Source organism: Balaenoptera ricei, chromosome 20 (genome assembly GCF_028023285.1).
Source record: "Balaenoptera ricei isolate mBalRic1 chromosome 20, mBalRic1.hap2, whole genome shotgun sequence".
NCBI classification, from domain to species: Eukaryota; Metazoa; Chordata; class Mammalia; order Artiodactyla; family Balaenopteridae; genus Balaenoptera; species Balaenoptera ricei.
This window is the reverse complement of record NC_082658.1, coordinates 12285425-12304303: the sequence shown is the minus strand read 5'-3', so window position 1 is coordinate 12304303 and position 18879 is coordinate 12285425. Positions and strand designations below refer to the sequence as shown.

Genomic DNA, 18879 nt, shown 5'->3' with positions numbered 1-18879 from the left:
GGGCTGCCCTCTGCCCAGCACCTCTGTGATTCTGGCCATTCCTTGGACCTGAGCTCTGTGCCTATTAAACTAGTCCATTCCTTCACAGACAAGCTAACATGGGGGTCACCCAAGAGGTTTGCCCAAAGTCTGTGAAATGTTCTGAATCCTGAATGCAAGAGGCTGTGAGTCTGCGTTGTCTTAAATGTTTTCTTCTAGGCTACAACTCTTAACTGGCATCCCAGACTCAGACTGGAGTCAGGGCAGCACAGGGCTGGGTGGAGAGAGGACAGCTCCTCAGTGCTCAGTCTCAGGGAGGAGGACAGCAGATCTCAAGGCCGAGCAGCATCCACCAGCTGAGACTCCTGTGGAGCTGGGTCTGGGGCGAGGGGCAGCTGGCCTGTGGGGAGGCACCTTATACACCCCTGTCCACAGCTGTACCAGCTGCCCAGCACCTTCTCTCTGTGCAGACACCCGAATACTTGTTGAAAGACATTTTATTATCACTGTTCCATTCTGTCTACTCAGGGCACTGGATGAGATGACGGCTCAGAAGCAGAAAAGCTGGAGACAGGCCCCACCCTTCCTGTGAGGGCCAGAAGCACCCCTGCTGACAGCCTGCAGGGGAGGACTCTGGGGAGCACTCAAGCTAGTCACAGGCCACAGGCCCTAAGGTCTCCTGGGTGGGAACGGGAAGGCATGAGCTGTGTGGGGCAGAGACCCCACTCCACCTGGCCCTCTCGGGACCCGACGTGCTGGGCTGGGGGCTTCCTCTCAGAGAAAGTCCTTCCCTTCCACCCTCCCCCCCGAGGCCCAGCCCTGGGGAGAGGAGTCAGACACCAACTCAAGAAGACAGGGACAAGGATGGGGCCTGGGGGGACGAGGAGCCAGCAGGCGAGGACAAAGACAGAGAAGGGCCAGGGTGAAGGGCCACCCCGCCCGCGCAGAGCAGGGACACTACACGCAGAGGGAAGAGAGCGAGGCAGGAGGATGACGCTAGTTAGAGACGGAGGCGGTGGTTTTGGAGAACCGTAGTGTTACTCTGGATGGGGAGCTCCCAGCCGGGGTCAGTCAAACGAGATGAGCTGGGTTTCACTGCCCTGTGGCGGCGGCCCCTGTGGCGGCGGCTGCTGGGCCACTGGGGGCTGCTGCTGGGGAGGGCCACTAGAGGGTGCCATCTGTGGGGGGGGGGGGACACATGGACCATGGGTCTGTCCTCCCTCCCCAGGCCCCAGCCTCCCCACCCTATACCGGCTCCTCTCCAGAACACGCCACATCCCAGCCTCGCCCTGGTACTCAGGCCCCTCGAGCCCACCCTCCCGACTCCCTGCCCTCTTCCTGTCCCCAGCAGAGCCCAGACCCCAGGTGTTCCCGATTCATGTCTGTGGACCTGAGATGACGTGACCTTGGGCTTTTAAGTAAATGCGTGGTTTGGCACCTGTAGGTGTTGCTAAGTGTCTGTCCTGGTCCTGCCCGCAGAGCAGCCATCCTGCCCCGCACTGGCTGCACTTCCCAGGGCAGCCCCGCTGCCGAGGGGGGTCCAGAGCAAAACCTGTCCCGTCATGACCCACGGTGGTGGCCCCGGGAGAGGCTCACCTGAGGGTACACGGGCTGCTGCCCTGAGATGTAGGGCTGCTGCGGGGGCGGCAGAGGTGCGTCTTGGCCGGGGAGGGTGGGCATGAGATTCTGTGGAGGATAAAACAACCCCACACTGAGAAAGGAGCTCTGTAACCAGATAAACGCCAACCAGCGAGGAGAGCGCAGTGGAGGGGACGTGGGGCGGTGAGCAGAGGGTGGAGCCTGCCCAGCACTGCCCGCCCCCGCCCCTCCTATCCGATGCCCCCACGGCCTCTCACCTGCATGCCGTAAGGCTGGTAGCCCATGGACACTGACTGGCTCCCCATGTAGCCCATGGTGCTGGACTGCGGAGGCTGGGAGATGGCCGGGAGGCTCTGTGGGGCCTGGGAAGCCACGTTCTGTGGAGGGGAGGAGGCAATGGGAGAAGGCTGAGCCCAGGTGCCCCAGCGGCCTTGTGGGGGAGGGGGCGGCCTCCTCTCCTACCTGATAGCCCTGCGTGGGAGTGGGCTGGTAGGATGAGTAGGCCGGGCTGGTAGTGGGCCCGGCGGGGCCCTGAGGGGCTGCCTGCGTGCCAGCGGCCCCTGCTGGGTACATGTAAGCGCTCACCATGCTGGGATCTGGAGGAAAAGAGGAAAGAGCTCACCACCCCGATGTGGGGAGGACAGCAGGGGCCCTCCTCTGACTTTTCCTTCTCTTTATGACTTTTGGAGCCAAGTTTGTGTTTCACATTCTCACAAAACGATAGTGAGTGAAATCAACAAAGATAGGAAAGGACCCCCGGAATGTCACACTCTCCGAAGACCAGTCACACATAAACTGAGGGATTTTCTGCAAGACGACGGGCCAGTGCTCTTTGGGAAGTCAGTGTTACAGAATGCCAGGGCAGACCAAGGAACATTCTAGATTAAAGGAGGTGAGAGAAGCAGGACAGCTAAACACGTGATGGGTTTCCTGTTGGCACAAACAGGATACTGGGACCGTGTGGGAGCTGAGCCGGCTATGGACACAGTCACAACACGGCCTCAGAGCCCTTGGTCCGGCATCTGTACCCAGGCCGTGGGGAGCATCCTGGTTTAGCAAATGCACCGAGGCCTCTAGGAGTAAAGGGCGTCATGCCTGCCATGCACCCTAAATCGGGTCAGAAGAGAGTGTGTGGAGAGAGGGCAAGTGCTGACAAGGAAATGTCTGGACATCTGAAAAATTCTTTGTACCATTCTGCCAACTGTTTTGTAACTCTGAAATCACACTAAAATAATAAAAGAAGAAAGGGGTAGTGGTCCGGGGCTCATCCGGGCTGTTGGCCCTCCACCCACCCCCCTGCCCCCCTGTTACCTGCTGCGGCCCCGGGCATGCTGGGGTAGGGGCCGCTGGTGGCTGGGGCCGGCTGGCTCATGTACATGGTGTGCATGGGAGAGCCCTCCACTGAGCCTGCCGGGCTGAAGGTCCCCGCAAAGCTTGCCGGGCCAGAGGGCTGGTACAGCACGCCCCCTGCTGCGGGCATGGCCTGGAGCTGGGGATAGAGAGACGGCTTTCAGGGCAGTTCTCGGTCACCAGGGTGCCCGGAGGGAGTGGGACGTGTGGTGGGCACGTGCCTGGGCGTAGGGCAGGGAGAAGGCTGGCATCTGGGCCCGCATCTGGATGGTCTGCTTCTGCTGCTCCAGGCGCATCTGCCGCTCCTTCTCCTGCTCCTGCAGGCGCTGGATGGCCAGCTGCCGCTGCACCTCCAGGTACTCCTGTGGGCCATGAGGCAGCCGTCAGGGCTGGCTTTGCCCCCCACACCCGCAGGGCTGGGCCGCCGCTGCCGCACCTGCTTCTTCTGCCGCATGATCTCCAGCTTCTGGGCCAGCTGGATCTGGCGCTGGCGCTCGGCCTCCTCGGCTGCGCGGCGCAGCTTCTCCCGGTGCTCCTCCCGCAGGGCACTGAGTGCCCCCCGGGCGTCACGGATCTGCGCCAGCTTGTCCTGCAGCCCCTCGTAGTACACTGTGGGGAGGGGGCAGAGCGGGGGCCTTGGCAATGGCTCCCCAGCTGAGCGCTTGTCAACAGGGCGCAGCTGGCATAAGGGCTCCAGGGAGGGCGCGCACGCACACGCGCATGCACGCATGCACACACTTCCTCCACCTGACTGTCCGGCGCTCAGTGGGACGTTTCCTGCCACTGGGACTATGTCTTGTAGAACCCAAGGTCCCTCAGGGCAGCCCTGCCCACACGACCCCAGGCCTGATGACGCCTGGCAGAGGGCACCCACTGACCCGAGGGGATGTGGCCAGCCCCTGACGGGAGCCCCCGTGGCCCTGGAGGGATGCCCGGGAGGGTGTGTGCGGCACCTACGCCTGCGCTCATCCAGCTGGTTGAGCAGCTCGAGCAGCTGGGGGTGCATGCTGTTGATGGACTGGAAAAGGGACAGCACGGCCGAGTCGTTGGTGATGCTGCGGCCCCGCACGTGGTTGCTCTTCATGCGGTTGACAAAGGTGGTGACGGCATTCTGCAGGGCTTTCAGGAACTGCGTGTGGCTCTCCTCCGACTCCCCATTCTGGTATTGCTGCCAGGGCACAGGGGGTCTGGCTGAGTGCCTCCTTCGCCCCCAGGCCCCCAAGCAGGGGCAGGCACCCACCATCTGGCTATGCTGGCCGCTGAGCTCCGAGACTGCTGCACATCTGACTTGGTCCTCCCGGTGGGTCTGCAAGGGGCACCCTCAGCACCCGGTTCACACGTGAGGAAACTAAGGCCCAGGGAGACTTGGGTTTTGCCCAGAGGTGCAGTGTGGCCAAGACCAGGCTGTCCTGGCCCTAGCCTCTTACTCCACTGGGCACCAAAGTGCAGAGCCCCAAAATATTCCAATCCATTCAGGGTAGGCCGCGAGTAGCCAGCGGGTAGCCGAGCTCTGGCCCACAGCCAGCCCAGGGAGGTTCAACGGAGAGCCATGAGCCGCAATGGCCTGCCTCCAGGAAGTCACTGCGGGCACAGCTCGGCCCTCCTGACAGGTGCCTGGGCGGGGCCTAGCACACTGCGCTCCGGGAGGCCAGGTATGCCCCCAGCCTGAGGAGGGAGCCATGGCTTACCTCACTAAACGGGCCTCCGGCCGGATTTACAGGCTGAGGGTCTGTCTCCGGGAGGGAAGTCTGGAAGACACCAGAGAGTGACTGGGACTCCACCCCTGGCCTGTCCTGGCGGCCCCCTCCCAAGGGACCATGGCCAGGAGCCTGAGAGCAGCCCCCTTACCTCCACACTGGCAGGGACTGTGTGTCCCTCCCCGGGCTGGGCGGCGGGCTCCGTCAGAGGCACCGGTGCAGATGGCGTGGGGCTCTTCCGAGCCTCCTCCTGCTTCTTCTCCCAGTAGTTCCGGTTGAGGTACCGGGCGAGCTGCACAGGCAAGAGGCGGTCACTCCCGAGGGCCAGGAGGCAGCAAGGGGAAAGCGCCACACACAGGGTGTCCTCACCTCAGGGTCGATGTCTTCAGCCAGAGGCGCCGATGAGTTCTGGGGAGACGTGGGGGGTGTGAGGCGTCACAGGCCGGAGCAGCATCAACCCTAGCCATCGCTCAGGAGGCCTGGATGACGCAGCCATGACAGTGGACCCTGAAGGCTGGCCAAACCCAGTCCGAGCCCCAAGGGGCTCCAAAACCGTAGACAGGGTGCAGCGTGGTGCCCCACCAGCCCTCCCACGAACCACAGGAACAAGTGGGCAGGTGGCATGACTGCTCTCAGCCCCACCCACAGAGCCCTGCGGAGTTTGCAAGTGACTTTCTAAACCTTTTCTCCTACCTGCCACCCACCCTCTTTTTACAAAGAGAACTGAGGCCAAAGAGAGGCTGGGTCCATCCCCAAAAAGCAGACCTGTGATGGCCCCACTGAAAGCTAGAAAAACGCAGAGCACCTTTGATCCCAGGGGTTCTCACCTCCTCCTGCTCTGGGGGGCATGGAAGAGACCAGGGTCTAGACAGTGAGAACTCCAGCCTTTACAGTGCCCTCTATCCCACAGGGGTCCCGACCAGGGAGCTGAGACCCGCGGGCGCCAGGCCACACCCTGCCCCTGCCCATGAGACATGTGCCTCCGGGTTGGGGCACCACCCCCCCGCCTCCCCACCCCACCATGGGAAGGGGGTCTAAGCCAGTGGGGCCAAGCCGGAGGGCGGGCTCACCACGGGCGAAGAGTACAGGCTGCTGGCGGGGGGCGCTGACGAGGCCACAGGTGTGGGCTCCGCTTTGGGGTACGCGGCATAGGCCGACTTCTGTCTCTGCAGGGGAACCAGGAGGAGAGTGTTGCGAGGGTGCCCCTGGACTCCCCTGGCACCCCCAGACTCAGCGAGGCCACCCCCGGCTCACCATCCTCTCCTTCTCCTCGGCCTCGGACTGTGACAGGGCCAGGGCCAGCTGCAGCTCCTCCTCCTCCTGCAGGGCCGTCTCATCCCTCTTGGGGGGCAGCTGAGGATGACAGGGCAGGGTGAGCCGGGCCCACGGGCGAGGCGCCCCCGCAGGCCCGGGCAGTACCTGGGACTGCTGCGACAGGGGGCTGGTCAGGTACTCCGGGGGCAGCTCCGTCGTCGAGGCAGCCTTTCCCTCCGCTTTCCTGGAGGAGACAGGATGCTGTACGTCATCGGGCACTGTGCCCCTGGCCCCCCACAAGTTCTCAGGACACAGGCTGGGGCTTCCCTCCGACATCCCCACAGAAGGAAGACGGGGGTTCCACAGACCATGTTCCAGAGAAAAGCTGGACCCTCAAACCAGCTGTCACCTCTGGGCTATGGAGCCCTGGGCAAGTCACCGGCCTAAGCTACAGCTCCCCCTCCTGCAAATGGGGCTCAAACACCCACCAGCCTGTGGCTTTCCACAGAAAAGGACCTCCCGGTGGAGCAGCCTGCAGACACCACTTCACCAAGGGATCAGATTCCGTCACTGATGCTGGGACAGATGGACAGCACAGGCTCCCAGGCCAGCCGCACAGAACCTGTCTCTAACCACGAGGAAACCTTGGACCCAAACCCAGAGACGTGCCACAACAGCCTAGACCCCTTAGCGACGTCCTCATCACAAAAAATGAAGCAGCTGAAACATGCCGGGTTAGGGAGCTGATGGGGTGGCCGGGTCCTGACAGGACAAAACCGCCACAGGACGTTACTGGGACACGGGAACCCTGGACAGGGACTGGGGAGTAGGTGTCAGAACCACACCGATGCCAAATGCCCCAACTCGACAGCCGGCAGCAGTCACACGGGGCAAGTTCCTCCCGGGAAGCGCACGTAGGAGGTCAAGGCGAGGAGGACAGGGTGCCTGCAGCTCGCTCTCAACTGGTCCAGGACACAACGTGCATGCGTGTGGACACGCAGGCAGATGCGGGGAGGGCAGGTGTGATGGAGTCAATGGGGCCGAAGGACCCAGGCTGTGGGAGGGGCAGGGTGTGTGGTCTCCAGACCGTTCCTGCATCTCTTCTCTAAGTGTCACTCCCAAACTAAGACGTTACAAAAACAAACCTGAGCAATTGGCCAGCAGGTCTCAGAGCCGGGGGCCCTGCCGGGCTCTGTCCAAGTCTGCCGCTCCCCCACCACCCCCGTGCCCCCTGATTACCAAGGTAGAAGCTGGCTCCGCTCAGTGTCCGAGGGGACTTACTTGTTGAGCTGCTCGTAGCAGGGCTCGCACACACGCACCTCCTTCTCGATGCCAAACTTGGGGATGGTGGAATACTTGGAGGAGCATTTGCCGCAGAAGATCTGGCCGCATGCCCGGCAGTGGTGCTGCGACACGGGACAGGTCAGGGCAGCCTGGCCGGCCACCCCTCACGCCCACCCCCCGCCCAGCACCGCCCACTGCAGGACGCGCCAGACCGGGTCTCCCAGGCCAGGGTGGGCAGAAGGCGAGCCCAGGAGGCCACAAAGGCCCTGGGGGAACAGGGTACACTTGCAAGCTCTCAACTGTAGCCTCCACTTTGAGGAAAAGAAGTCAAATTAAGAAGAAAAATTCACAAAAAACATGCATGAATTGTCCTGATAAACGAGTTTTGCTGGACGGTGAGTCCGGTGAGTCTGCTCAGATGCCCCAGGCCCCAGCCTTTGCCACGGCCAGCCTGGGCTTCGGTGGGAAGAGGGAGGGTCCAAGCTGCACAGGCCAAGTCAGCTGAAGAGACTCGGCCAAGGGGCTATTGGCCGAGGCAATGCAGACCCAAACCCCCAGCCCCGGGCGTGGGGTATACTCCTGTTCCCAGAGGGGTGCAGCCTCGCCCGAACTTCACCTGACAGCACTGACCATCAGACACCAACCCTAGGTGACCACACTCCCCACACCGCCAGGTCCCAGCCAAGAGAGAAAGGCCCGTGCGTGGGTGCAGTGGCCTTGTGATGACAGCAGGTGGCCTGGGGTCTGCCCCGGCCAGGCGTGGAGCCAGGTCCCTCCCCAAGGCGGGCGCACTCACCTTGCGGGTCATGACCCCGAACTGCACCCGGCACCGGTGGCACTCCTCAGCATCCACCCAGTCAGGGGCCTGGGGACAGGCAGAGTCGGGTCACATAGTCCCTGCCCTCCCTGCCGATCCCCGCTTCCCACAGGGGCGCGCAGGGGACTGGGGCCAACTCACTGCAGACATGACTCGAGGAAGGATCCCCCTCCAAAACAGTCTTTCTTTCTTTCTAAAGACCTGACAGCAAGACTTCCCACAGCTTTGGGGATATATAAGTATTTGTCTTCATGGCTATGGGAACCACAGCCCTAAGGCACCTTGAACTGGGTTCCTGTCTCAACCTGCAGACACAGCTGCATATTCTACTGAAAAAAGTCAAGCTTTCTCGTTTTCCAGACAGATCAGCAGCTCACCTGCTGCCAACAAGCCCAGATCCCAGGGCTTCCCTGCTGCCTTCTCAAAGCAGCCTAACTCCTAGACCTCCAGCACCCCGTGAACTCACTCTCTCCGCCGCAAACATGGCATCGCTCTCCTTGAACTCTGGGAAGACGTGTCCTGGAGAAAGAAGGCCACTGTTACTGCCAAGTGCTGCCCTAGTGGGCAAGGCCCACAGCCTCACCTGCCCGAACCCATCTGCCCTGAGGCCTCCAGAGCCACATCCTAGCTCTTGGCATCTGCCTCCCCAAACAGACAGAAGAGGCCCAGAGCCCCCGGGCAGCAGGCACGGTGACCCCACACTGGGCAAGGGCGCCTTGGGGCACAGCTCAGCCGGCCCGCCCCCCAGCTGGGGTGGCTCCCCACAGGCCGCTCTGTCCTGGGGACCACACACAGAGCCAGGCGTTGCTCCCACCTCATCAAGGCCTCACAGACACTCCCCAGTCCATCTGGCTCCTGGTCCTGCACCCAGCCAAGCATGCTTCCCAGAGCTCTTAAAGCTGGAGTTCCTAAGCTGTTTTTTGAGACATGGACCCCTTGGGAATCCCATAAAAGCTTTGTTTTTTTGTTTTTGGCCATGCCGTGTGGCTTATGGGGATCTTAGTTCCCCAACCAGGGATCTACCCAGGCCCCCAGCAGTGAAAGCCTGGAATCTTAACCACTGAATCGGCAGGGAATTCCCCCCCGTAAAGCTTTGGACGTTCTCTCCCGTGTATAACGTCCAGGGATTGAGAGCTTGAGGCCAGCTCACCAACCTCATCACAGTGTCTGCACGGTCCTGCCCACCCCGCGGCCAGCAGGCACTGCCTCTGCTCCCACTCCATGCCTCATCTTCAGGGCCAGAGGACCTGCCCTCCTCCCCCGCAGCACAGGTGAGAGAGGCCCCAGCCCAGCCCTCTCATTCCATGCCTGGCGAGAGCACCAGCAAATCCTCCAAACAAGGCCTGAATCCACCACCCTCCTTGCCAAAGCCCACCACCTCTCCACTGGCACCGCAACAGCCAGGAGGAACGCACAGTGGGCCTTAAGAAGCACACCTCGGCTGCCAGACCCTCACTTACAACTCTCCAGGGGTTTCCACTGTGCCCAGAGCACAGTGCTACCCCCACCGCGCAAGGGGTGGGCACAGCCGCCCTTGGGCCCCCCTTGTGCAGGGCAGCCCCTCAACTCCTGGTGGCATGTCCCAAGCCTGGCACTGGACCCTCCTGCTCCCCACTACCCTGACTCACCTTCCACCTTCATGATCTGGTACGTGTCCTGAACGACCTTGTATTTGGGCTCGTTCCGGAACGCATGTGCCCAGGCCTGAATCAGGTACAGGATCTTGTTTCGGACGTTTACTTCCACCTGCCTCTGTGGAGAAGGGAGGAAAGAAGATAAGAACCTTGGGAGAGGCAGCTGCCAAAGAGACATCTCAGCATGAAAAAGCAGCTGGCAAGACCCCAACACTCCGGGCAACTGGGACTGGCAGAGGTGGGGCGGGTCCCCCAAGTGGGGCACCAGGGCCATGTAGTGACCCAGGCCTCCTTTAGGGAGCGCTACCCCCAAGGACAAATCCATTGCACCTGTCTGCCCACTCAGGACCTGGACTTATCTTTAACCGCCTAGGTGAAGCTGCGTATCCCTCAGGTGGAGGCTCTCCAACCCCTACTGCCCCGTAACTACCTGTCTCTCCCCACCCCATCCCCGTGCCCTACAGGACCCTGACCGCCTAGCGAGCTCCTCAGCCTGTAACCCACTCTGGTGCCGGCTAAGGCCAGCCTCTAACAGGCAAAGCCAATCAGGCCTGGGCTGAGGAAGTAGATGCACGGTCGGCTGGCCCCCTCCTTCCAGTCATAGGCAGCGCGGGCAGGCAGGGGAGTGGCTCCAGAAAGTTCCCCACATACAGAGCCACCACCACCAACAAGCTAAAGCACAGACAATCACATTTCTAGAGCTCTCTCAGGATCCTATCCACACACAATGCTCAGGACGGTGGGTCAAGAAAGCTGCTTCAAGACACCAAGCACAGCTCACGTGCCAGGGTTCCCGCTCTTCCCTGTAATGGGGGTCCAGTCAGTGGACCCCTTTCCAAGTAGCCCTGCCCCTGTGAGGACTCAGACCATGCGCAGTGTGAACAGGACACGATTGTGCCAGGACAAGGAGGGCGGGTTCTAACTCCTCTGCCGCCACCCAGGCCAGAGCAGGGGCTGGACAAGTCACCAGTCAGGGCTTTGGAGAAGCCCCACCGTCAGCTCAGCCCCAGACGGGCTCCTGGCTGTGAGGCCCACAGGCGCCCAAAGGGCCCAGGCCACAGTGGCGGCGGAGTCAGTGCTGGGGCTTCACTCCTTGGTTGCCACCCAGGGCAGCCTCAGCTCCGTGGGATGCCCCTCACCCATGGGGGCGCCGGGGACCGTAAAACCCATGGCCCTGGCGTCCCTGCTCTGCTGTTGCTGTTCCCCAACTCTCCCTCCACACTCATGTGCCTCCCTGCTCAGAATTCTACCCAAGCCCTTTGGGGACCCCAGGCCTCCACTTACATCCTCTGCCCATGGCACACAGCTCCCTCCCCACCTTCTCCACTGCTCAGTGAGCATCCCCTGCCCTTCAAGGCTCAGCTCCTGCCCCCCAGGAAGCCTTCCCAACTTTGCAGGAGGAGTGGGGTCTCCTCCACACCCCCAGATGCAGCCCCGCTGACTTCTGGGAAGGCCTGACCTCACCAGGCAGGGACCACGAACACTCGCCTTCCAGCCCTCCAGCACCTGGCACTGTTCCCACCAGCAAAGCCCCAAGAAGCCCGTGGGGTGGCACACCCCAGTCTGGGCCTCTCTGCTCCCCGCAGAGTACCCACCTTCAGCAGCTCCTTCAGCTCCTCCATGGTCTGCTTGTTCGCCACCTCATCATGAACTGTCTGGCCACAGTTCTTCACCACGGACTCCATGACCTGCAGACCCCAAGGAGGGGTAGACTTGAGTCTCAGGTCAGGGCAGGAACTCCCCGTCCTGGACGGGCCCACCTCCCCATAAGAAGGCGGGCCTCAACAGGGCCCTCAGGCCACCTAGCCGGACAAGAAAGCCCGCGTTACAGCCTCTGAGGCAGGAAGCAGCCAGGGCTACAGCTGCTTCTTCTAACTCTGTGTTTTATCACCAAGGACAGATACTGGAGTCAACCTCAGGGCCCACACGTGTCAACCTCAGGTGGAACAGCTGAGGCATTGCTCCCAGCCCTGCCCCACGGCCCCAGTGCCTCCACTTCTGGCGGTACGCCCATCCCTGCCATCCCCACCAGTGCCACCTGGAGTACAGGGTCTGATTACCTCTAGGGCATACAAGGCCACGTGGGGATTCTTGTCGTTGACTTTCTTCTTGATGGAGCTCACTGCATATTTTGCTCTAACAGAAAAAGACATTGATAAAAGCAGAAAGAGAAGATGAGAAAGAAAACAGCCTCTAAAACTGAGAAAAGCCCAGCCACCATCTGGTCCCTGAGATACCCCCCAGGCAAATGTCCAGGTAACTGTGCCCTCCCAAGCTGTACACAGAAAGTCCTTTAATCGTCCCAAGATCTCAAAAACCCCAGCACACAGACCACACAGTCCTTCACCAGGGCCTAACATGGCCAGCTTCCAACCGGGCAGGATCTTGGAAGATGAGCGGGCACCAAGCAACCCCAGTCCACTGGGTGGCCACCCCATTGCTTTTGAGGGAGCACTTACTGTGTGTCCCCCTGGCGGATCAGGTCACAGATCTGGAGGATGGACTCCCAGTCGGTCTCCAGAAGAAGCTGGCTGGTCGCTTTGTCTAAGGCAGAAACGCAGGGGCTCATCCTGCTCTGTGATTCCCCAGGTGGCCCCCCAGCTCAGCAACAGGCAGGAGGGACTGCCCCCTTCCCATTTTAGACATTTGGACCAAACAGAAAACTACTGAAAATGCTCCTGACACCTGACAATAACCACGAAAGCACTGTCCTTCCTGAAAGACAGACAAACAGCTCGGAAAATAACAATGGAGAACGCTGTTGTGAGCTTTTTACATGCCAAGTGCTGTTCCAAACACTTTACGTGAACTCACTCAATTCTCACACAACCTTAAGAGTTAGGCGGTATTTCCACCCCCTCTGCAGACAGAGAAACTGAAACAGAGAGGTGAGGTCACTGCCTGAAGTCACACAGCTTGTTGGCACAGAGCCAGAATTCAACACTATGCTCAGCTGCTTCTCAACAAAGAGAAATCTGCTGCCTCATCCCTCAGAGTCCCTAGTTTTTCAGAAGCTTAACCTATTTGATTAGCTCTCAGCTGAGGCATGGCTGGAGAGACATGCAGCAGAGACCCCAGTCCTCTGTTTCAAGTGTTTTGTGGGGCGCAGACAGGATTCACCCGCCAAGGATTCTCCAACTACCACCTCTAGTCTATGTTGCTGTGGCCTCAGACAGATGTGCTGCTCAGGGGTTGCTCTCCAGCCCAGCCAGCACCATCTTCCTTGGAGTTGTACAAATGGTCAACATGGATCTGGGAGTAACTTCTGGACTGACCACTGAAGAGCTGAACAACCTCATAAGCTGAGTTCCTCGGCCTGTATGTTCAATGAGCAAGGAAGGCACCTCATCTGAGGTCCCTCCGAAACCATATTCAAGGAATAAGGAGGGCAGGCTCCGGCTGACCGTTCCAGTACCCAGAGCACCGATCCCAAACACAGAGCACACATGGTTTCATGGAGGGGTGGGGGCTCGCCCATAAAAATCGATTTTCCTTTCTAAAATCTGTGACCTCCAGGAGGCTCACAAGGATCAGCTATCCACCCCAGAAAACAGAGGAAACGCCTTCCTACCCCTGGGCGCTTCCGGGAGCCCAGTGGGGACACAGGGCGCAGGTCTGGGTCCCTGGGGAAGCAGCGCTCCAAAGAGCTTGGCAGGTCCTACAGAGGACATTGCTGGCTCCACCCTCTGGGGCCCATGTATGGGTCCGAACTCCCAAATCCCACGCAACCTAGGTTTTGGTGGGGAGAGTCTACTGAGATTTTACTATTTCACTGAGTCACCCGTTTTCGTGACTCAGGACGTGAGGCCTGCTCGGCCAGACGCTGGTGGTCGTTTCCCCAAGGCTCCTGGCCCGTCTCCTGCGCGGACCCTCATTCACTCGGCCGGCTCCGGGCCCGCGCCCCGGACCGCCGGCCCTGCGTCGCCTGCGCGCCCGCCCAGGGCCCGGGTGGCGCGGCGGTCGCCCCGGAGCGCTGGGGCCGGGGGGCTTTCGCTCCGGGGGGCGGGGGCCGCGTTACCTAGGAGACGCTCGAAGGTGCCGCTGCCGCGCCCCATGGCGACCCAGGAACCCGACCTGACGCCGCGACTCTCTCCACTGCGAGCCGGCGCGCCCCCGACTTCCGCTTCCGCCTGCCGCCTCGGGTGCGCGCACGCGCACGTTCGCTGGCCTGCCCGCGAGCCGCGGGGAGGCGGGCCTTTCCGCTCGCCCCAGACGCTGGGCGCAGATTGGGCCGCGCCCACTGAGACGGTAAGCGCCGAGAACCAATGAGCAGCCCGGGGGTGAGGCCTGGCGTCGCCAGGACGCCGAGCCACGGGTGTAGAGCGGAGCGGGGAGTGGGATGTGTCTCCTGCTCGGGGCCACGGGTGTGGGGAAGACGCTGTTGGTGAAACGCTTGCAGACTATCCTTCCGCGCCGGGTGGAGGGGATGGGGGTCCGGAGGGGCCTGGGGGTCCGGGGGGCGCTGGTGGCGAGAGGGGTGGGGGGCGCCCGGGCGGGGTGCGGGGTGCCCGGGGCGGGGTCTGGCCTGCGCTCCATCCTCGGCCCCGCTCGGAGACCTTGACTACCTCGCACAGCTGAGCTCCCGGGATGGGAAGGGCGACCTGGGCGATCTTCCCCCTACGCGGCCCACGGTAGGCGTCCGGCCTCTTGCAGGTTTAGGAGAGGCAGGTCTCCTTGTGGTTAGCAGAGCAATTTGGGTTCCTTTTTTTTTTTTGGGGTAATATTTATTTATTTGGTTGCGGCAGGCGGGCTCCTTAGTTGCGGCATGCATGTGGGATCTAGTTCCCTGACCAGGGATCGAACCCAGGCCTCCTGCATTGGGAGCCCGGAGTCTTCACCACTGTGCCCCCAGGGAAGTCCCTGGGTTCCTTTAAATGGAAGCTGGGGTCTGGCGGGTCAGTGTGTTCAGTAGACTTCAGGAGGTGGTGTCGCCGTGGGGAGCCCCCGGACAGAGTCCCAGGGGATCCGGAGCCTCCCGCCCCTCACCACTGGTCGGACTGCATTTGCTGCTCTCTGCACAGGGCGAATCCCTCTGGTGGGCATTGGTGCCCTGGCCACAGCCAGCCCTGAGGGTTCTGGATGCCTGGGAGCATCTTCAGGCCTTCTCCCTTACGGGTTCCACCTTAGGGCCTAAACACTTGAGAAGACCTATGCTGGGGGTTAGGTTGCAGTGTAAAGGGCTGGGCACGTTGCTATCCAGGAGTTCCGTGTGGGAAAGCACTTGTGGTGGTCTCTGTGCATCCTGGTTTTTTCCACAGGTGGGTACCAACCTAACGGACATCGTGGCTCAGAGAAGGATCACCATCCGGGAGCTGGGGGGGTGCATGGGCCCCATCTGGTCCAGTTACTATGGAAACTGTCATTCTCTCCTGGTAGGTCGTAGTCTTTTGAACTTCCTTTGGGGAAGTATGTCCCTATTCCAGCGTTGTCTAGTCCCCAGTTTCACTTTGTGTGGGATAGAGTTTGGTTTCCTGGGCAACTGTGCGAGTCAAGGAAACAGGGTCCAGACTAGAGTTGCTTCCTTCTGGGACCCCAGCCTGATCCCTAGGGCTCCTGAGCCCAGGCTAATGTGAAAACTCACAGAAGGCTTGCTGAGGGCAGTGTTCCTTTTCTGCAGGTAACTGTGCCATCCACTCACTGCCTTATTGCCCTGGGTGTGTTTTTACGTTTTATGTTTGAATTCTATATCCCCTGGTTCGTCCCATCCTGGCAAGGCCTGTGCCCCAAATTCTAGAACCCGTCCTTGGAAAAGTAATGGCCACACAAGTAGAGACTTCTGCATAGGTGGAAACAGATAACACCGGTCCTTCTTGCACAGCTCGCTCCCCTCTGCTCCTGCCTTTCCGGAAACCTTTCTTGCTCTTCCTGAGCTAGGCGCGTGATGCGAGGAGAGGAGGTTTGGCAGGGATGGTGTTCCATCGCAGGGGGGTCCTAATTTCCATTTACTTCTTTCTAGTTCATGGTGGATGCCTCTAACCCCACCCAGCTCTCTGCATCCTGTGTGCAGCTCCTGGGTCTCCTTTCGGCAGAACAACTTGCAGAAGCATCGGTTCTGATTCTCTTCAATAAAATGTACGTGTCCGTGAGCTGAGAGGGAACGTGGGGGTGCCCCAGGGCGGAGCTCCTGTGGAGTGTAGCCAGGAGGGTGGCTCGTTGGGGTGGGGGTGGAGGGCGGTGCAGCAATGGCAGCCCAGTCTGACAGGTATTGCTTTCACTCCAGTGACCTGCCCTGTTACATGACCATAGAAGAGATAAAGTCGTTAATCAGGCTCCCGGACCTCATTGCTTGTGCCAAGCAGAACATCACCACGGTAGAAATCAGTGCCTGGAAAGGCACTGGCTTGTCAGAAGTGCTGCGCTGGCTCGAGGACACCCACAGAACGAATGGTTGACTGCAGGGCGGAGAAGCATGGCTGGCCCGCTCTGTGGCAAGAAGGCAGAAGCAGCACTGCTTGGCCTCTGGCCATCTGCTGCTTTTATAAGGGCAGGATAAGCCCTAGAAGATGGGGTTCTGTGCTGAGTTGCAGTGATGGGTAAACTGAGGCACCCAGGTTATAGAATTCCTGACATCTGCCCTCTGGCTCCAGCACTGGGAGAGGAGGACAGGCCTGCCAGGTGGCTCGTGTCCTACGCCATCCTGAGATGGTTCTAGGGGATTTGTTCCCCTCCCCCCAGGAGAGCTGCTCTCTCAACTCTGACACAAGCTCCAACCTGTTGAGTTTCTGATACCTTGACAATATAAGGAAGCTTGTGGGAAAACACCTATTGCTTGGTGCATTTGTTTCCTAGGGCCTCTGTAACAAATCGCCACAAATGGCTTGCAGCAGCATAAACTTACGTTCACGGTGCTGGAAGCCAGAAGTGTGGAGGCTCTGAGGGAGAATCCGTTCCCTGCTTCTAGTGGCTGCTGGTGCCGCTTGGTGTTGTTGGCTTGTGTCTCGCAGAACTTGAATCTCTGCCTCTGTCTTCACGTGGTGTTCTCTCCTCTTTTTATAAGGAGGATGTAGGGCCCACCCTAAATCCAAGGTGATTTCATCTCAAGATCCACAGTTACATGTGCAAAGATCCTTTTTCCAAAGGTCACCTTTGCACGTTCCGGGGGTTACAACTTGGACGTATCTTTTGGGGCCACTATTAAACCTACTGCAGTCTGGTAAGAAACCCTCTGCTTCTGTGTGTGGTTGTGAATTTCCTACAACAGCTTCCTCTGTCTCAGCTGGTGGTCTAGCTCATTGGGCCATCGGCCCAGGCCCTCAGCCTCCTCGCGGTTTCCAGTTGGTCACTCTGCAGGGGTGAGGGGAGCTCTGTTCTACAGAGGCTGTAAATGGCGCCCCGAGAAAGCTCTGTATGGCCTGCAGGGCAGTGCGGTCTCAAGTCTTCCTTTCCCTGCTGAAACGATAGGCCTCCCAGTTCAGTGCTGCCGCTCCCTGGGAAGGTTCTCAATTGGCTCTTGGATGTACAGGGCCAGTGCCACCTTCTTAGGCAGACCACGTAGATGCCAGTGGTCCCCCTCCGTGGTGGGCCTGTGGAGATTTCACAGGACCCACAGTGACTGGCTGGCAGATGTCCCCCAATCTCAGGGTACCGAGGAGAGCGTCGCCAGACCTTGAAGTGTCAACCATTCATGGGCCACGTGCCTAGTTCACCTTTTGGCTTGATGCAGGTGTGTTTTAACAAAGCATTTTAGTATTTTCCAAATGAGGCTGGTACAGGTGGCACTGTTGATGTCCTCCGAGGGCTTCTGGAAGGCCAGCATGGCCCCCATTGGTCTCATGGGGACCCAGGGCCCCAGCACCCCTGGGTCTCTCTAGGGCGGGAACAGTTCACACCAGCCTGCGTCGGCCACCCCTGTGGTTGTGCCTTTTCCCCAGCCACTCTGACCCCAGGGCCAGACATCCAGGCCCAGAGGGGACAGGCAGGGCCACATCTGTACTCCAGGAGATTGGCCTGAGGGGTCTGGGCTCCCGTTGCCCTGTGTCCTCGACCCGCTCCTATTTCCCTAAGTGCTCTGAGAAGCGACTCTCGGTTGGAGTAAATGTCCTCCGTGAAGAGATCCTGGAGCTGGGCAGGTGATCCTGAAGAGCCCTGAAAACAGTTTTCCCAAGACCTGCAGGACAGAGCAGCCGGTTTTTGGAGGGGGTGACTGGCTGGACGGCTCAGTCTGAGGCCATGGAATGGTGCTCTGCGGTGCCCATAACAGCTGAACACAGGTGCAGCGGTGGTTTGGAGCCCCAGTGGGGACTGCTCTGTGACTGTGACCCTGGAGGGGGTGCTGGCCACCTGGAACCTGTCTTTTCCCTTCTGGGATGAAGCGAGGTTCTGAGCAGAGGCTGTCTGGGACCTGAGAATCTGGTGAGGGGCGGGGCGCTCTCCCTGGAGAACGTGCCACCTGCACACACTCCCCATCCGCCCAGGTTACAGGGTGAGCTTCTGAATGCTGGGGTCCTGCTAGGCCCCCCAACACCACCCCCAAGGTTGGCTATCGGAGGGGCCCATCCATCCTCAGTGTCCCCGTTCTCAGAATTGCCTACAGAGCTTGGCAACATGGTGGCTGGACAGCCCCAGAGCTGTTGACGTGGCCTAGGTGCTGCTGGGGCCTTGCCACCCGCCCTGGTGGCTCCTGGACTCGGCCATGCTCTGGCTGCCCCCAGCCCTCCTTTCCTTCTGCCAAGCCTCCCACAGGGCCTCCTCTCCTCCCCTTCCGTGCCCTCCCGTCCCCACAAGCCCCTGCTCAGTGTTTCCATCAGGTTTTCCCCCACCCCTACTCTGGTCAGCTGTGGGTAGAGAGCTCCAGGTCAGCCAGGGCTTCAGTTCCCACCAAGCCTTGCTTTAAACTGCTAACGTGCCAGAAATGACACGTAAATTCCACCTTCCATGTCCTCCACTGAGGGTCCTGGGGATTGTGCCAGAGAGCAGGAAAAAACCAAAACGGCTCAGGAAGAGACACAGGTCGGGGGAGAGACGGACCTGGGATTTCCAGGTCCCTGCTACGAGCAAAGGCCACAAATTTCAGGACAGACAGTTCTGAACGGCCCCATCCAGTGATGGAAATGCCCACTGGCGCTTGGAAAAGCCATTGAGCCTGCATCTCCGAGTTTCCAAGTATGGACTCAAGCCACGGAGTGAGTGACACCTGGGAATAATGTGCTGCTCAGATCTGCTGGGTTTTATTACCAAGAAAAAAGGGTGTTTCAACTAGGGGAGGAGACTGCCTTGCTCTATGGCTCCTAAGCTGACATGCAGAACAGGCCACCCTGAATGACAG

The 18879-nt window shown here is 60.2% G+C and overlaps 2 protein-coding genes across 5 annotated transcripts; one reads left to right on the top strand and one right to left on the bottom strand.

The window, feature by feature from the left end:
* Positions 1-458: 458 nt before the first annotated feature.
* HGS (hepatocyte growth factor-regulated tyrosine kinase substrate) lies at positions 459-13743 on the bottom strand. The gene is made up of 22 exons (XM_059908045.1): positions 13633-13743; positions 12074-12158; positions 11675-11750; positions 11210-11302; positions 9609-9732; positions 8447-8499; positions 7960-8028; positions 7161-7285; positions 6045-6123; positions 5880-5978; positions 5696-5791; positions 4995-5033; positions 4777-4917; positions 4617-4676; positions 3886-4096; positions 3365-3537; positions 3150-3290; positions 2890-3067; positions 2041-2174; positions 1836-1955; positions 1576-1665; positions 459-1157 (listed from the first exon to the last, which is right to left on the bottom strand). The coding sequence occupies exons 1-22, from the start codon at positions 13667-13669 to the stop codon at positions 1047-1049; spliced, it is 2334 nt and encodes a 777-aa protein (XP_059764028.1). The 5' UTR covers positions 13670-13743; the 3' UTR covers positions 459-1046.
* Positions 13744-13785: 42 nt separating this feature from the next.
* ARL16 (ADP ribosylation factor like GTPase 16) lies at positions 13786-16775 on the top strand. 4 transcript variants are annotated; one of them, XM_059907193.1, is made up of 5 exons: positions 13904-14014; positions 14187-14245; positions 14873-14986; positions 15571-15686; positions 15835-16775. In XM_059907193.1, the coding sequence occupies exons 1-5, from the start codon at positions 13954-13956 to the stop codon at positions 16004-16006; spliced, it is 522 nt and encodes a 173-aa protein (XP_059763176.1). In that variant the 5' UTR covers positions 13904-13953; the 3' UTR covers positions 16007-16775. The 4 variants fall into 4 exon arrangements, with proteins under 4 accessions (XP_059763179.1, XP_059763176.1, XP_059763178.1 ...); XM_059907194.1 differs by having other exon boundaries at positions 13943-13994; positions 14189-14245; XM_059907196.1 differs by lacking the exons at positions 13904-14014; positions 14187-14245 and adding an exon at positions 13786-13862.
* The last annotated feature ends 2104 nt before the right edge of the window (positions 16776-18879 follow it).